Source organism: Gracilinanus agilis, chromosome 2 (assembly GCF_016433145.1).
Source record: "Gracilinanus agilis isolate LMUSP501 chromosome 2, AgileGrace, whole genome shotgun sequence".
Lineage (NCBI taxonomy): Eukaryota > Metazoa > Chordata > Mammalia > Didelphimorphia > Didelphidae > Gracilinanus > Gracilinanus agilis.
In genome coordinates this window covers 422,456,020-422,473,268 of record NC_058131.1, presented here as the reverse complement: position 1 = coordinate 422,473,268, position 17,249 = coordinate 422,456,020, and the positions used below count along the sequence as shown (strand labels likewise).

At 40.1% G+C, this 17,249-nt stretch overlaps 1 protein-coding gene across 1 annotated transcript in view; it reads right to left on the bottom strand.

Annotated features, from left to right (window-relative positions):
- The window catches only part of ASPG (asparaginase), a 155,126-nt gene that overhangs the window by 110,519 nt on the left and 27,358 nt on the right, over positions 1 to 17,249 (bottom strand). Inside the window, 4 exon segments of the mRNA XM_044659912.1 lie at positions 5,517 to 5,643; positions 7,435 to 7,518; positions 7,843 to 7,968; positions 12,461 to 12,572. Coding sequence (XP_044515847.1) covers positions 5,517 to 5,643; positions 7,435 to 7,518; positions 7,843 to 7,968; positions 12,461 to 12,572 — 449 coding nt within the window.

Genomic DNA, 17,249 nt, shown 5'->3' with positions numbered 1-17,249 from the left:
AAGAATAAAGGATCCCTAAGGTTCTAATCCTTGAACACCAGACTTTCTACTCTAGAGATTCTTAACCTGAAGTTTGGCAACCTGTTTTTTAAAAATATGTATTTTTTTAAATGCATTTTTTGATAATTCTGTTTCATAAAATTGGTTTCCTTTGTGATCCTATACATTTGATTTTATGCATTTAAAAATATGGTTCTGAGAAGGGGCCTGTGTGCCAGACGGCCAGAAGGGGCCAGAACACAAAAAGGGTTAAGAATCTAGTCCCATCTTCATTTCATTGATGGGTAAACTAAGGCTCAAGGTCCCAGGTAGATCACATTTGTCCCTATTGTTCTCTGGGCCTACATCTAAGGGATTTCATGGGGCCTTACTGGTTCAGTCATTTTTTCAGTTGTGCCCAACTCTTCATGACCCAATTTGAAATTTTCTTGGCAAAGAAAGTGGTTTGCCATTTTCTTCTCTAGTTCATTTGACAGATGAGGAAACTGAGGCAAACAAGGTTAAGTGACTTGCCTAAGGTCACAACTAGTATCTAAAACTGAATTTGGATCTTCCTGACTCCAGCCCCTCTTTCTTTCCACTATGGCCCTTCATGGGGTACACTACAAATAAATAAATGAGTCAATGAGGTTGTCCTAAGATGAAGGAAACAAGGCAAAGAAGACTAGAACTTAGCTGGAGGGGTTTCATTCTGAATTTGCAAAGAATCCCAAAGCCCCTGACTCTTGAAAGGGTAGCAGTTTAGGAAGGCTCCATCCCTTCCAGTAAGGAAGTAATCAACCAATCAATCAATAAACATTTATTATTATAACCATTCTAAATTCAGGCACTGGCTACCCACCTGCCCCAAGTTGGGAAGGGGGAAGAGAAAGAAGAAGGGAGACTGGGAGGGCATACAAGATCCTTCTAGAAAATTCAACCCAAACCCACCAGTTCTAGAACCCTTTCCTAACCAACCTGGTTCTAGCGACCTTTCCAATCCCTTCCCAAAGCCTACATTCCTAGCAAACTCTCTGCTCCCCAACTTCATCCTGCCCTCTCCGGCTGCCATACATGTTTGCAGGCTGCCCTCCACCAAAATCCTTCACTTCTTCTGAGGCCAGGTTCATGGACAACCTCTTCTGAGAACCCCACCCTGATCTCCCCAGCTGAGAAAGATTTCTCCTTCTTCAAACTTTCCTAAAGCATTTCAGTTCGATCTTTCTCCTACACTATTTGTGAATAATCCTCCTTTTATTTTTTAGATTATAAACTTCTTGAGAGCAGATCTGATTTCATTTCTTTTAAACCCTTACCTTCAGTCTTAGTATCAGTTCTAAGACAGAAAAGCAACAAAGGCCAGACAATTGGGGTTAAGGGACTTGCCCAGGGTCACACAGCTAGAAAGTGCCTGAGGCCACATTTGAACCCAGGTCCTCCAATCTCCAAGCGTGGTTCTCTGTTCACCATGCTACCCATCTGTCCCCAATTTTATTTTTGAATCCACATGTAAAACACGAGGGCGTTTGGTACTTACTAACTGCTAGAATCTCAAATAATATCCAGGAGTAATTCTGCAACTACAGAACAATTCCCATCAGGGTGCTACACTTTTTGGAGTGGATCAGAAGTCACATTTTGTTTTATTCCACTGACATTTGTTTGAACACAATTGTTTGGAGGAATGAAGAACAATAAGATTATGAAGAATTACGTTCATGAAAATAAAGATATTTAACTAATTTTTAAAAAGTTAAACCGAATTAAACAGAATCTATATTAATACAAAAGAAAAGAGACATAAAAACCCTAGATAATATTGACCTGTAATGTTAGAAGGTAACATGTAGTTTCAAATTTTCTTAGGCTTCCATTAAATCAAAACAATTTGGCATTTTTGGAGCATATATCCACAAAGCACCAGAAGGATAGAGTTCTAACATCTGTCTGCATGTGGGCACATTCCCATGCACACACAATCAAAGAAAAATGGCACTGAGGTAAGGATGGGCATCTTCTTTGTTAACATTCAGTCCTGTTGGATTCCTCGTGACCCCATTTGGGATTTTCTTGGCAAAGATATTGGAGTGTTTTGCCATTATCTTTTCCAGTTCATTTTATAGATGAAGAAATGGAGGCAAATAGGGTTTAAGTGACTTGCCCAGGGTCACATAGTTAGTAAGTATCTGAGGTCAAATTTTAATTCAAGTCTTCCTGATTCCTAGCTGGGCATTCTATCCACTACATCACCTAGCTGCCCTACCTTCAGCTTGACTATAACTAGATAATGTAGCTACATTTCTCACAGTCCAAAAAAGCACAACAGTAGAATGTGGATTCTGAACCCAATTCTTTGAATAACTGTGTGACCTCAGGAAAATACCTTCTTCCTTGGGCCTCAATATATTCAATCTGTACAACAAAGTGACAATACTACATAGTAGTAACATTCCTTCAATTTCTTATGGCTTTCATGATTCTGAGCCCTCTTCCAGGTAGGTAGGTGGACCTGGAGCCAGGAAATCTGAATTCAAATCCAGCTTCACATACTTACTAGGTATATGACCCTGGGCAAGTCATTTAACTTATCTCAATTGTAAAATGAGGATGTTAATAGCACTGACCTCCCAGGAAAGTTGTAAGGATCAACTGAATTAACTATAAAGTGCTTAGCAAGATGCCTGGCACAGAGAAGGTGCTTCATAAATGCCTGTTCTTTTCTCTTTGCTTCGCTAATCAATTAATGAATAAGCATTTATTTAACTACTTATTATGTGCTAAGGGCAATTCGGTGGTTCAGTAGATAAGAGTTCCAGGTCTGGAATATATTATTTTTCTGAGTTCAAATGAAGAATTAGACATTTCCTAGCTATGTGAACCTGGACAAGTCATTTTACTCTATTTGCCTCACTTTCCTCATCTGTAAAATGATCTGGAGAAGGAAGTGGCAAGTATCTTTACCAAAAAAAAAAAACCAAAAAGGGTCATGAAGTCTGATTCAATAGCACAACAAAAGCTGAGTGGAGGACGATTAGAGATGGCAGAGACCTGAGGCCACCAACCTCAAATGGCTATAGAAATAATCTAGGTGAAAAGTAACGACAGCTTGAGTTAGGGAGGTGGCTAGTAGAAAGAAGATATATATAAGAAGTGCTATAGGGGGAGAAATGACAAGTTTTAGCAACTGATGAGATCTGTGAAGTGAGTGAGAGTGAGTTCAGGATGTCACTAAGAGGGATAGCAAATCCCCCAGAAGGTAGGATTGGCGAGTGGCTTTCGTCTTAGGAGAGGGACTAGCAAGAGACTGGACCTAAGATTTCATTGGTACAGCAAGTCAAACATCCTTGAATGATGGCTCGATGGTGATATTAAGTCCAAACGCATTCTCCAAGGCCATTTATTTATTTATTTGTTTGCTTTTAAAGAGCCTTACCTTCCATCTTAGAATCAATACTAGGCAATGGGGGTTAAGTGACTGGTCCATGGTCACACAGCTAGGAAATATCTGAGGCCAGATTTGAACAGAGGTGGAATTTGAATACAGGTCTTCCTTGGTTTAAGGATAGCTCTCCAACTACTACATCACATTGTCTCTCTTAACTTTATAGGAGCCTAGAATCTTTTAGAATCCTACCTTGGGTCACTGTTAGCAATGATAGCCTCAGCTAGAGGGACCAAAAGCTCGACTCACTGAGGTAACAACTTTCCCACGTGGGGAAACTGATTCTGGAATAGCGTGCCTTATCTCAGAAGGAATTAATAGTGGAGCTAAGAATGTCAGTTACCTAAGCTAAGTGTTTTCCAGTGGTCCAAATGTCCTATTACTGAAGGTCATTGGAAAATATTCCTTCTCACCTACAAACTAGAAAGGAAAGAAGAAAGGAAACTATCCTTTATTAAATAACCTATTATGTATTAGGCACTGTGCTGAGCACTTTGCAAATATTATCTCATTTGCTCCTCACAAAAACCATAGGAGGCAGATGCTATTATTATCACTATTTTGTAGTTGAGGAAATTGAGGCAAACAGAAGCTAAAGTGGCTTTCCCAGGATCACACAGCTAGTAAATATCTCAGATCACATTTGAACTTAGGTCTTCCTGATCCTATTCCCAGGGTTCTATGTACCTAGCTGCCTAGATTAGACTAGATGACTCAAGGATCCTTCTTCCAACTCTTAATAATTTTTTTTTTTACTTTGCCCCAGAATGAATAAGGAGGAGCAATAACAGGGCAGTTAGGAGATTGGGGATATGGGGATTGTGGAATGGGGTTTCAGTGTTATAAGGTAAAATAACACCCCACATTTAAGTCTTAAAGTTTCATTTTATTTTATTTTATTATTATCTTCTTGTTTTATTTTTCTTACTATCTTCTGTCTTAGTTCAATTCTAAAACAGAAGAATAGCAAGGGCTAGGCAATGGGAGTTAAGTGGCCTGCCCAGGGTCAAATAGCAAGGGATCGTTTGAAGGTCAAGGTGTTTAAAAGTGCTTTCTTCCCAATACTCCTATAAGGTGGGTAGTACAATTCACACTTTATAATTGGGAAACTAAGACTTGGGCAAAGAGATTTGTGCAGGGTCACTTGGCTACTAAGAGTTGGAACTGAGATTCAAACCCAGGTCTCTTAACACCAGATCTAATGATCATTTCATCATACCACTCTTACAGTGACTCCTAACCATCCTATCTGGACAGAAATGAAATGGGCTGACTTGATTGGTAGTAAGTTCTCTTATTACTAGAGATCGGGTGACCATTTGCTAGGACAAAGCAAAGGGGATTTCTGACCAAATTCCCTCCCAAGACAGATTCTGAAATTCACTGATTCATTCTAGATAAGGCTATGAGTCCTCCACACACAAACACAAACTGCTCCTAAGTCACCTATGAATCTGAATCCAGGTTCTGATACAATAATTTCAAGGAGGGAATAACTGCTCCCTCCAAGGCTTGGTCTATTTATGAGACAAAGTTGGTTGATAGAGGCAGCATAGAATGGGGAAAGGGGCATTGAACAAGAAGCTAAAAAACTAGGGTCAGTTAGATGGCTCAGTGGATAGAGTGCCCAGAAACGGGAGGTCCTGGGTTCAAATTTAGTCTTCAACATTTCCTAGCTATGTGACCCTGGGCAAGTTGCTTAACCTCCATTGCCTAGTCCTTACCATCCTTCTGCCTTGGAACCAATATATAGTTTGGATTCTAAGAAGGAAGGTAAGGGTTTAAAAAAAAAGTTAGAAAACTTGTATTTGATTGAGAGCCCATCCCAACACTTATTGCCTATGCAACCTTAGATAAGTAATTTCACTTCTTTGGTCTGTTTCCTGAGAATTCCTGAGGTGAATGGATTCCATGACCTCTAGCTAAGGTAACTTCCAGTTCTTAATCCTACAGTCTTATAAAAAGACCCAGGCTCTTCCTCCCCTCCTCCAAAGGAACCTAGGATGAAGGGGGAAGCTGGGTGACTTCTCATCAGTCCTTGGGCAAGGGCGTCATGGCCTCACCCACACTTTCCCTCTATATGTTACTTTCTCACCTATGATATCAGCCCCAACGGTGGCAAGTGGAGACAGGTTGGGAGAGCAGAAGGCTGAAAACCGCCGAGAATCCACCTTTGTTACCCGGTTTCCCCGGTACAGCTGGTTCTGAAAGAAGAGGCAGACCTGCAAGAAAAACAGGAGCTCAGTGCAGAGTCAGCAAGCACATGGGGAGGGGGAAAAAGGGGGACCCACAGAGCCCAAGTCCCTGATGATCCCCCCAGACCAGAGTCTCCTCCTCCAGCAGAAAGAACAGAGGGAATGGAAACAAGGAGGACAGACTTCTTTCCTAAGATGGAACCATGACCCAACCATGAGAATAGGCTGGCCCTAGGAGATTGAATGCCTTCTACCATGAAATCTCAAGAGTTAGCCTGATACTCAGAAAAAGAAGAAGGAAAAAAAAGTTATGAGAGAAGCAAAGTATAAGCAAGACAGATGGTCCCTCGATGCCCACTAATTGAGGAATGGTTGAACAAGACGTGATATATGGTTATGATAGAATACTACTATGCTTTAAGAAATGAGGAGCCAGAGGATTTCAGAAAAACCTGAAGACTTAAATGAACTGATACAAAGAGAAATAAGCAGAACTAGGAGAACACTGTACAAGAAACAGCAATATAATATGACAAATCCCACTCTCTCTACTGCTCTAGATTGTCCTATTCTGAGATCAAGGCTTTCTTTCACTTCATTCTTGGGATTCTATGAAATGTTTTATTAAAAGAAATCAAGAAAGAGTGAAGGGAGGTTCTGGAAGAAGGAACCAACTGGGAAGAAGATCACTTGTCCACCACAAGGGTCTGCTTGTCTAAAGCAACATGACAGGGGGCAGCTGGGTAGCTCAGTGGATTGATAGCCAGGCCTAGAGATGGGAGGTCCTAGGTTCAAATCCGGCCTCAGACACTTCCCAGCTGTGTGACCCTGGGCAAGTCACTTGACCCCCATTGCCTACCCTTACCACTCTTCCACCTATAAGTCAATACACAGAAGTTAAGCATTTAAAATTAAAAAAAAAAAAGCAACATGACATAGTAGAAAGAGCACTGCTTTGTCATCTCCTACCTGGGTGACCTTGAGCAAATCATTTCCCTCCCATTTATAAAACTAAAGATATTGAGGGACCTCAGTTGTCAAGTACCTTAATGGAAAATTTTGTGAGAGAAATCTTATTTTTTTAAACCCAGGTCTTCTGACTCCAAATCTAACCTAAAGCTCATCCCATGACCCTGCTTTATATTTAAAGTACCATAGAGAAATGTCAGTTATTGTTATTTTTATTAGTAATAATAATAATAGCTAAGATGTGTATAGTTTTAAAATTTGCAAAACATTTTACATGTGATCTTCACAACATCCCCATGACATAGGTGATATTATCCCCATTTTACAAATAATGAAGCTGAGGCTGACACAGATTAAGCGACTTGCTCAAAGTCACAATGCAGGCAAATGTCTGAAGCAGGAATTTAAGATGGGTCCTTCTGATTCCAAATACAACAACTCTTATCTACATCACCTTCTAGTTGCTGGTGGTATTTATTCTGGCAGAGGGCAACTAAGTGGTTCAGTGAATTGAGAGCCAGGTATAGAGATAGGAGGTCCTTGGTTCAAATCTGGCCTCATACTTTCTAGCTGTGTGTAACCCTGGATAAGTCACTTAACCCCAATTGTCTAGCCCTCACTGCTCTTTTGCCTTGGAACCAATATACAGTATTGATACTAAGACAGAAGGTAAGGGTATGTGTGTATGTATGTATGTGTATATATAGATATGTATTTATTCATTTATTCTGATATGTGTTCCTATGTATAGTTGATTCCTCAGTGACTCAATTGGGACTAGACAGAGATGAAGTCCTTTTGGTATGACTCCTTTCATCAGTGCAAGCAAATTCCCAGCATAGTCCATACCTCTGGAATCACATACTGTCCAGCCATAAGCAGACCTCCAAGCAGGTTTTCTCGGCCATCATTCCAAAGAGTGTGGATGGGAACCTGGGTAAGAGATGGAGATGAAAGCAGAGAATGGTGCCTCTTCTTTTCTTTAAATGATCAATTGGGACTGCCCCATTCCCACCTCAGTTATCATTCCCCATGGTTGTTCTCAATCACTACCACCCTCAGTCACTCCCCATGGTCACTGTAGAAAGGTGGACAAGATGGACTCTGAGCATCTCTGTGGGCTGCTGGAGGCATTGGGATGAGACAATCACCGAGGGCAGTAGCAGAAACAATATATTTTACCAGGCAAGGGTGGCTAAGGCAGCCCTTTCCTGCCCTTGCTCCCCTCTGTCCTGAGCAGACTCTGGGGGTGCTTACCTGAGCACCCGTGAGGATGACAGTTTTCTGAAGGTTCCCTAGAATGAAGGAGAGCATGGAGGAGGCAAAGGCCATGGTGTCTGTGCCGTGGATGACTACAAAGCCAAAATATTGCTCATAATTCCTCTGGCAGGGGAAAGGAGGGAAAGATAACTTTAGTCAGTCAGGAAAACATGATAAAGCCAGATCTTGTAGAAATCACCTCATAGCTTTGACCTCCATATTCACTGCCCCCCTCCACCATGATTGTCCTCATAGTCACTATCTTAAGGTTGCTTGGCTCCCATGGTTATTATCTCTTGAGGTCAGTCCTTAGAATCACTGGTTCCTCAGTCACTCCCAGAATAGCAGAGCCCCAAACTACCTCCAACCACTATCCTGCTTCCATCTTGGATCCTGAAGCCATTATGTAGGGCAGCAACCTCTGTGGAGATGGGACCTGGCAACTTCCTTTACAGGTGATGCAGCCTTTACTTACTAGACCACCACAGATACTAAAGACTCAGAAAGGACAATATCCCACCACCAAAGGCCTTGCTTGACACTGCCAAGTGGCTCAGCATCAAAAATGGAGACAGCTAGGTGGCTCAGTGGAAGGATAGCCAGACTTGGAGACAGGAAGTCCTGGGTTCAGACACTTCCTAGCTGCCCAAGGCAAGTCACTTGACTCCAACTGGCTTGCCCTTACCACTGTTCTGCCTTGGAATCCGTATGTGGTATTGATTCTAAGGCAGAAGGGTAAAAATAAAAAAATAAAAAAAAAAAAAAAAGGAGAGAGAGAGATGGTTTTACCAGTAGAATGACACAAAAGATTCATTACCATATGCTTTGCTGCTGCACCCTAATAACCATGGGTCTTAACATTTCACTTGCAACTGTAACCTCCTCTATATGTTGTTATTCCTCACTAGAACATAACCTCCTCAAGAACAGGGACTGTCTTTCTTTTCTATTTGTCACCCAGCAGTTTAGCCCAGTGTTCTACATATGGTATTTTAGAAATTTTTAGAAATTCATTCATAGGCAGACTAATGGAATATTAGATCTGGAAGAACCTTCCAAACAAAGAACATAGAATGTCAATTCTGAAATGGATCTTGGAATATAGAAGATAGAATGTCAGCCCTGGAAATGACCTTAGAACATAGAACACAATGTCATCGCTGGAAGTGTGACCCTAGAAAATAGAACACAAAATACCAAAGCTGGAAGGGAAGACTAAAAACAGTCTTATGCATCTCCCTCATTTTACAGAAAACTGAGACCTAGGGAAATTAAGAAATTCACCCATAACAATTCTGAGGGGCTTATGAGAAGGAACCCTATCCACATCCAGAAAAAGAACTGTGGGAGTAGAAACACAGAAGAAAAACATATGATTGGTCACATGGTTCAATGGGGATATGATTGGGAATGTAGACTCTAAACGATCACCCTAGTACAAATATTAATTATACGGAAATAGGTCTTAATCAATGACACATGTAAAACCCAGTGGAATTACTCGTTGGCTATAGGAGGGGGGGTAGGAGAGAGGGGAGGGAAAGAATGTGAATCATGTAACCATGGGAAAATACCCTAAATTAAATAAATAAATAAGCTTAGCAATTTTTTTAAGGAAATTAAAAAAAAAGGGAAAAAAAAGAAAATCACCCATAATACCAAGCAGATGACTTTCCCATGTCCCCCACCATCCCCCCCCCACCAGTTTTACTATGCTAAGAATCCAAATGAGAACCTCAGAGACTAGGCATCATAAGAAACTCTGGCTCTTCCCTAGAAAAAGAAAGTCTTTCTAGTCTTGTTTGGCATAAAGTGAGAAGAGGCAGTTGACACAAGGGATGACAGTCAGGATCCAAAGGGATCATGGGAGGCTAGGACACTAAGCAAAATAAAAATTGTTGCCTTTAAGTACAAAAACAAATAAAGAAAAAAACTCCACAAGTATAAGATGGAGCACACATGGATAGAGAGTAATTATTCTGGAAAAGATTGAAGGATTTCGCTAGCCTGTAAGCTCAAGAATTCAGCTAAAAAGGCTAATGTGCTCTTGGCCTGCATTGAGAGCAGCAGAGCTTTCAAGACCTTAGAACATAGATTCCTTCCCTGCATGAGTCTGTCTAGATGGCCATTGAAATAGCTTCCTACTCTCATATTTTGGAATTCTGGGGAAGAAATAGATGAGGTGGCAGGTCAGGGGACTAGAACAGCAGAGAAAAGAAAAGGGGACATTCCAGAGTAGGGTATTAATCGGCTATGAATGGACGTGACTAGGCTGGGAGAGCTTGGCCGGCACAGATCAGCCTGAGAGCTCTGTTCTGGCTGCTGAAGCTTCGCTGTTTAACACTATTTCCTAGAAATCTGTTTCCGCATTGAGCTTTGCCTGCTGGCAGCCCCTAAGGTGAAACCAACCAGTAACACAGCAGCCAGTGCAACGTTGGCAAAGATGTCAATGGCAGAAGTCCAGTGAGTAGGTAGCAAGAAGAGGGCAAGGGGCGCCCTCTTGTGACCAAATGCCCACATTGAATGAAGATGAAAGCCAGCAGTTCTTCCCTTGTTTCCCCAGTTTGGAGACTTCTGAAATGAGCTCATCTGATCCAACTCATCATTAGAAAAGAATCCATTCTACCACATCACTGACCAGTGGTCATCCAACTTCCATTTTAACTCCAGGAACCTCCCAAAGTAGCCCATTAACTCAGGGCTAACTCTAACCATGAGGACATTTTTTTCCTGACATCAAGTCAAAAACTGTCTCCCTGTTTATCTTCTTTCCATTACTCCTTGTTTTGTCCTCTGAAACCAAGAAGCACATAGTCATAGGCTATATAGTTTATAAACTTTTTCTGCATCCCCTGCTGGTCTTCGTGTGGGGTCTGTGGCTTCCACAAAACTGCCCCAAAATTCCCATTTAATTTCTTATGCTGACCTGTGATATTCAGAAATTATGATGGGGAAAGTTGTGATATAGAAGGGATACCTGTACTTGAAGACAACTAAAATTATCTGTGACTCCCTACTTCTCTTCACCAGGTGAAATATCCTCATTTATTTCAACCAAGCCTTCCTTCCAAGGCAAGGTCTCCTATTTCTCTCCATCCTATTCACAGGATTATAATATTTCCAACTGAAACAGACTGCAAAGATTATCTAGTCCAATCACAGAAGGGCAGAGCTAAACAGCCCTCAGATGTCATCTGGCCCAACACTTATTTTACAGATGTGGAAATTGAGTCCCAAGGAGGACTCAGGCAGGTAGTAAAAACAGAAGAATCAGAATTTGAACTGAAGTCCTTCAACTCAACATCCACTGCTTTTTCCCCTATACATTCATGCCCAAAATAAAAACTCCTTATTCCACCAAGATTTCAATTCTACTCAGCGACATGGGCACAGGTCCAATGCAAATAACTAGCACAGAAAGAAATGACCTCCATTAGTAATTTCTTCAATACAGACCAACAAACTTCTGTGGAATGTGATGGACCTTACAAAGGGTTTTGTATCAACCATCTCATTTAATCCTCACAGGTTTGTGAGGGTGGGAATGCAGAGATTATTATCCCTATTTTACAGATGAAGAAACCATGGAAAGAATTGATTAAGGTCACACAACTAATTTGTGACTGAATCAGGATTTGATCTCTGATCTCCTATTTTCAAATCCTAAATGCTTTCTACTATATTACACTGTCTAACCTATGGGTTAGCTAGAACATAGCTGCAATGGAAGTTTCAAAGCCAGGATTGCTGATTAGTCTCTTTTCTCTGCCTACAGAGTGACTACTAATTCCTGCTCTATTTAATCCTAAACCCAACAATCCAGGTCACAAATGTGTCCTTGATCGCAGAGGAAGGACCACATAAGAACAACTGGATGACCAGGGATAGCTCATATACTACTGTGTCTCTTTCTCCTAGTTTTGGTCTCATTTCTACCAGTTTTGCCATGTGACCCTTGATAAGTCATTTCTTCTCTATGTTTCAGTTTACTCATCTCTGAAATTATCCCTATTTTGTCACCCTTCCAGAATTCTCTAAGACACTATGTAAAAAGTGGTGAATGTCTGTATTTAATGAATGGATGAATACTGACCCAGAAAGAAGTCTCTAGTGAATCATCCCAGGGATCTGTCCTTGGTCCTATGCCATGCAGTATTTTTATCAACAATATGGATGAAGTCACAAAAGATATGTTAATCAGGTACACTTGGGTTCAAGAAACCAACTATGCAAACTGAAACAACATTGCTGCTACATGTGACAAAGATCTGGGGATTTTCATGGACTTAATGAGTCAACAAGATAATGTGGTAGGGAGAAAAAAGTGATGTGAGTGTAGATATATGAATGGAAGTAAGTGTCCAAAATGAGAGCAGGGAAAGTCTACTGATGGAGAGGGAAGAAAAGATGCTGTAAGTAAAAGGAACAACTTTGTGACATCAGACTAACCAGAGGATTTAAGATCTCCTTCATTTTACAGATGAAGAAACTACTAAGGGCCAATAAGAAGAGGGGGAGAGAAATGACTTGCTTAAACTGTAAAAATCAGAGTTGGGATTTGAGCTCATCATCTTTTGATTCCAAATCCAGGAGTTTTTCCACTGTGCCATGTTACCTCAATGTCCTTGGCAATTCTAATCCACTCATTAATTGTCATGTCACTGGAGTCAAAAAGTGGGTCATATTCCAGGATGGTATATATAATCCGTTGGTTTTGGTTCGTGAGTCTATAGGAAGGAAAGTAACTGGGTTAAATAAAAGTCAGCTCTGGCAGATCCTTCTGGGATTAATTCCATCTCCCTCTTTTGCTTTGATTATCTTCCCCATATCTGTAGAATTAGTACTTGTACTCTACTTATTATCATCGACCTATAGATGTATATGTTCCTTTTTTTAAGTTTTACTTATGTCTTTTGCCTTTTATACCATTATTATTTGCAAACCTAACACCCCACCCACCACCACCATATCCCCTTTCTCTCTCCTGGTAACAAAGATAAACAAAACCAACTGACACAGTGACCACATCTGGCAAACACAATGACTTGTGTTTGATCTCTGGAGATTCCTTCTCTTTCCCTCTGCTGGTTTGATACTGCATCTATAAGGGTGGTCTTGACAATCTCTCAGAGTTCTAAATATTTGATCTACAAGCATTTAACCTCCAAAAGGAAGCTTAATACGGAGGAAAGCTCAGAATTTGTAATCCAAGAGACCTGGGACTAGGACCTCTCAGTAAGTTTCCAAACAATTTTGGACAAGCCCCTTCCCCTCTCTTGAGGCTCAGTTCCTTATCTCTTAAATGATCGGATTAGCCTAGATCATTTTTAGGGGGTAAGTCTCATCCACCTTCTAGAATTGGCAATAAACTTAAGAGATCATAGTACAGTGGGGAAAACAGCTAGATGGCACAATGGTTACACATAGATAAGCCACAAATCTGGAGTCAGAAAGACCCAGGTTCAAATTCTGCTTCAGACATTAGCCATGTGACCCTGGAAAAGTCACTTAACCTCTGTCTGCCTCTTTTCTTTTTTTTTTTTCCATCTATAAAGTGGGGATAATAATAGAACTGACCTCCCAAGGTTTTTGTGAGGATAAAGTGAGATAATATTTATAAAATCCTTTGCGAAGTTTAAATTGTTATATTTTAATGCTAGCCATCAATATTTAAAGGACCTACTCTGGATGAAAACCTATGATTTATCATGTGTTTATTTGGGTATATGATATGGGGTTTTGGTTTTAAAAAATTACTCTATTACAAAAATGAATAATATGGAAATGGGTTGAGTGATAATATATGTATAACATTAGAATTGCTTATCAGCTTTGGGAGGGGGGGAAGGAAGAAGGGATGGAAACAATAGGAATCATGTAACTTTAGAAAACTTACATGTAAATTTGTTATTGGAATAAAAGAAAGATAAAATGTTTTTAAAAATTTTAAAGGACCTGCTCCAGACTCAAATCCCATTACTGACAATAGCTACATGAATCTGAAAAAGTCACTTTATTTGTTTAGGCCCCAGTGTTCTCCTCTGTAAAAATGGGATGAGAAGTAGTAGCTAGCTGGCTCGGTGGATTGAGAACCAAGCCTAGAGAAAGGAGGTCCTGGCTTTGAATCTGGCCTCAGACACTTCCTAGCTGAGTATCTTAAACCCCATTACTAGCTCTTACCACTTGGAGCCAACACACAATATTGATTCTAAGATAGAAGGTAACGGCTTTAAAAAAAATGGGGTAAGAGAGAGTTGGAATGGATGGTCTGAGATCTCCTCTAGCTCTGGATCATAGATCTAGTCCACTTCTCTCATTTTACAAATAAGTAAACAAAAGTCCACAGAAGTCAAAAGGCTTGCCCAAGGTTAGGGAGTTAGTGGCAGAACCAGGATTTGAACCTGGATCCTCTGATTTAGGCTCTTTTAACATGGGACAATATTTTTGATAAAAGTAACAGCCAATAAGAGATAGGGACTTGGAAAGAGAGATGAGAAGAAAGGCAAGGAGCTCTGCCTTTGGCTATCACTTATCAGTGTCACCTTCCCAATAACCTTCTTCTGCTCAGGGAGGAGGAGGGAAGGTAAACAATTAGCCAGGAGATTATTACTGAGGGAGGATGTCTTGGCAAAATGCTCTTTCCTCCTCATGGGAAACTAGCACAGGCCAGATCAGATACAATCCTCAGAGTTTAGAAACGACTATATATTTCCAGGAAGGTCAGAAAGAACCTCTGGGGCCAGGTGACTTTGAATAAAGGAGGAAAAGAAAAGTTATATAGGAAAAAACATTAAAAGGAAAGATTTACTGCTGAGTTTGGTTTGGTGTTTTTTAAACAGCTGTTGGAGTCAAAATGGCAGAACTGGAAGGGGAGAGAAGGGTCAGGGGACCAATAATGATTAAAAAGATTACAGGGACAAGAGAGCACAGACAATCACAAAATCACAAAATTTTAGAGTTGGAAGGGACCTCAGCAGCCATATATTGCAATCCCCAAAAGGAATCCCACCATATCCAAAAGTCCAGCCTCTTTTGGAAATCTTCCAATAAGGGGGAACTCATCACCTCCCAAGGTAGCTCATTCCATTTAAGAAAACTAAAAATGGTCCAAGATTTCTTTCTTTTTTTTTTTCCTGACATAAAGGCCAAAAAACCTTAAGCCTAATTACTCTTCTATATGACGTCTCTTCTCTCTCTAAACTCCCAAAGGAGGATCTTTCTTAAATCCCCTAAGCCTCTCTGCTGAGGTTTTCATATCAAGATCATTTATGTTCTCTTCCTCCTCTTCATCTCATAATTTCTTAACATTTTGCACATGTACATCACACACACACACACACACACACACACCCTATGTCTTCCTTTATTCTAGTCTCTGTTGATTTGGAATCTGAAGATCCCAAATTTGCTCTCTCTTCACCAAAGCCAACCCCTCTACATTCACTCTTGATCCCATCCGTTCCCATCATCTCCAGCAAATCACATCTCACTGGCATTCTCTCTTCCTATCATCTTCAATCTCTCCCTGTCTACCAGTTCCTTCCCTGCTGCCCCCAAACACATTTGAGTCTCCTGATCCATAAAAACTTTCACCAGATCCTACCATCTCATCAACTATCTTTATGTATCTCTCCTCCCTTTCTCAGCCAAATTCCTTGAAAATATGATCTATATTTGGTGGCTACACGTCATCTCCTCTCACTTTTTCTTAACCATTTACAATCTGGCTTCTGAACCTTGTCACTCAAATGAAACCACTCTCTCCAAATTACCAACTAAGTAACAAATCTGAGACTCAGCTTCCAATAGTCAATCCCCATCCCAATCCCAGAAGCTGGAGGCCACCATAGGATGTCCAATGCCTACTTCCTGCTCCTTTTCTCCCTTCCCAGCCCTGGCACATCTTATGTTTATTCTTTTTCCCAACTTGATCACACACACACACACACACACACACACACACACACACACACACACATTACCTGTCACATCCTCACCTCCCCAGCTAGAGCACTCAACTAAAGTGACCAAGGTCCAACACTCTTGCCCTTCACTCTAAAACATCAGCCTTAAAGAGGGTCAGCAATTTATCCCAAACTTCAGGTTAAAATTAGGGGGAAAGAAAAAAAATCATATATTTTCTAACATATTTCTTGCAGCTCTCTTTGTATTGGCAAAGGACTGGAAATTGAGGGGATGTCCACCAATTAGGGAATGGCTAAATAAGTTATGACATATGATAATAGAATTTTATTATGCTGCAAGAAATGATGGAGCAGGTTAATTTTTTTTAATATGAAAAGACATATGAAATTATGAAGAGTGAAACAAGTAGAACCAAGGAAATATATATAGAGCAACAAAAATATTATTTGAAGAATTTGTATATGTCTACCTCCAGAGAAAGAACTAGTAATATAAATAAGCAAAACATAGTTTTCTATATACATATATCTTTTTGTCAAATTATGCTTTCTCTAATGTGGGGAGGGGAGGAAATTTTAATGTAACAAACAAAAAACAAATACTTTTTTTTTATTTAAATCCCATCCTCATATATGCCCACATTCCAGCAAAATAAAAACAATAATAGAAGTTAGCTCCTTCATTCAGTCCAGAACTGCACAAAAAAAAAGGGTCAGAAAACAGGCAGAGCCAGGAAGAGGGTTCATACGAGGGGCACCAGTTCTAGTTAATGGATTTAAAGCCTAAAAAAGCCAAGGAGACCACCACAGAGAAAATAAGATTATCAGAAGAAATGCCAAACCCAATAAAGAAAAATATTAAGGGTAAGGAGAAACACAAGAGGTAATGCCAGACTAGAGAAGTAATCCTACAGATACAAGCAGAGCCTCAGAGAAATAATGACTTGACTACAAAGACTAAATGAATGACTAGATGAAATTAAGCAAAAAATAATAAATGAAATTAAAATGAAAACTATGGAGGGGAAAATCAGGGAAATAAATAGCCTAGACTGCAAGGTAGAAAACTTTACCAAAGCAAAGAACTCCCTGAAAGGAACAATCAAAACTCAGTAACTGAAGGAGACAAGAACCAGAAGTCAAAGTAAAATCAGAAAGAATACACCAATGACACCACAGGAAAGAAATCCCAAATTGAAAACACCCAGTAATGTTTAGTCAAATTCTAGAATTTCAAAGTTAAAAAAAAAACTATATTTTATGACACAAATATGGTAGTGATTCCAAAGCCAGGGAGATCAAAAACAGAGAAAGAAAACAACAGACCAATCTCCCTAATGAACATAGATGCAAAAATCTTAAATAGAATACTAGCAAAGAGACTCCAGCAAGTAATTAAGAAGATCATCCACCATGATCAGGTGGGATTTATACCAGGAATGCAAGGTTGGTTCAACATTAGGAAAACCATCCACATAA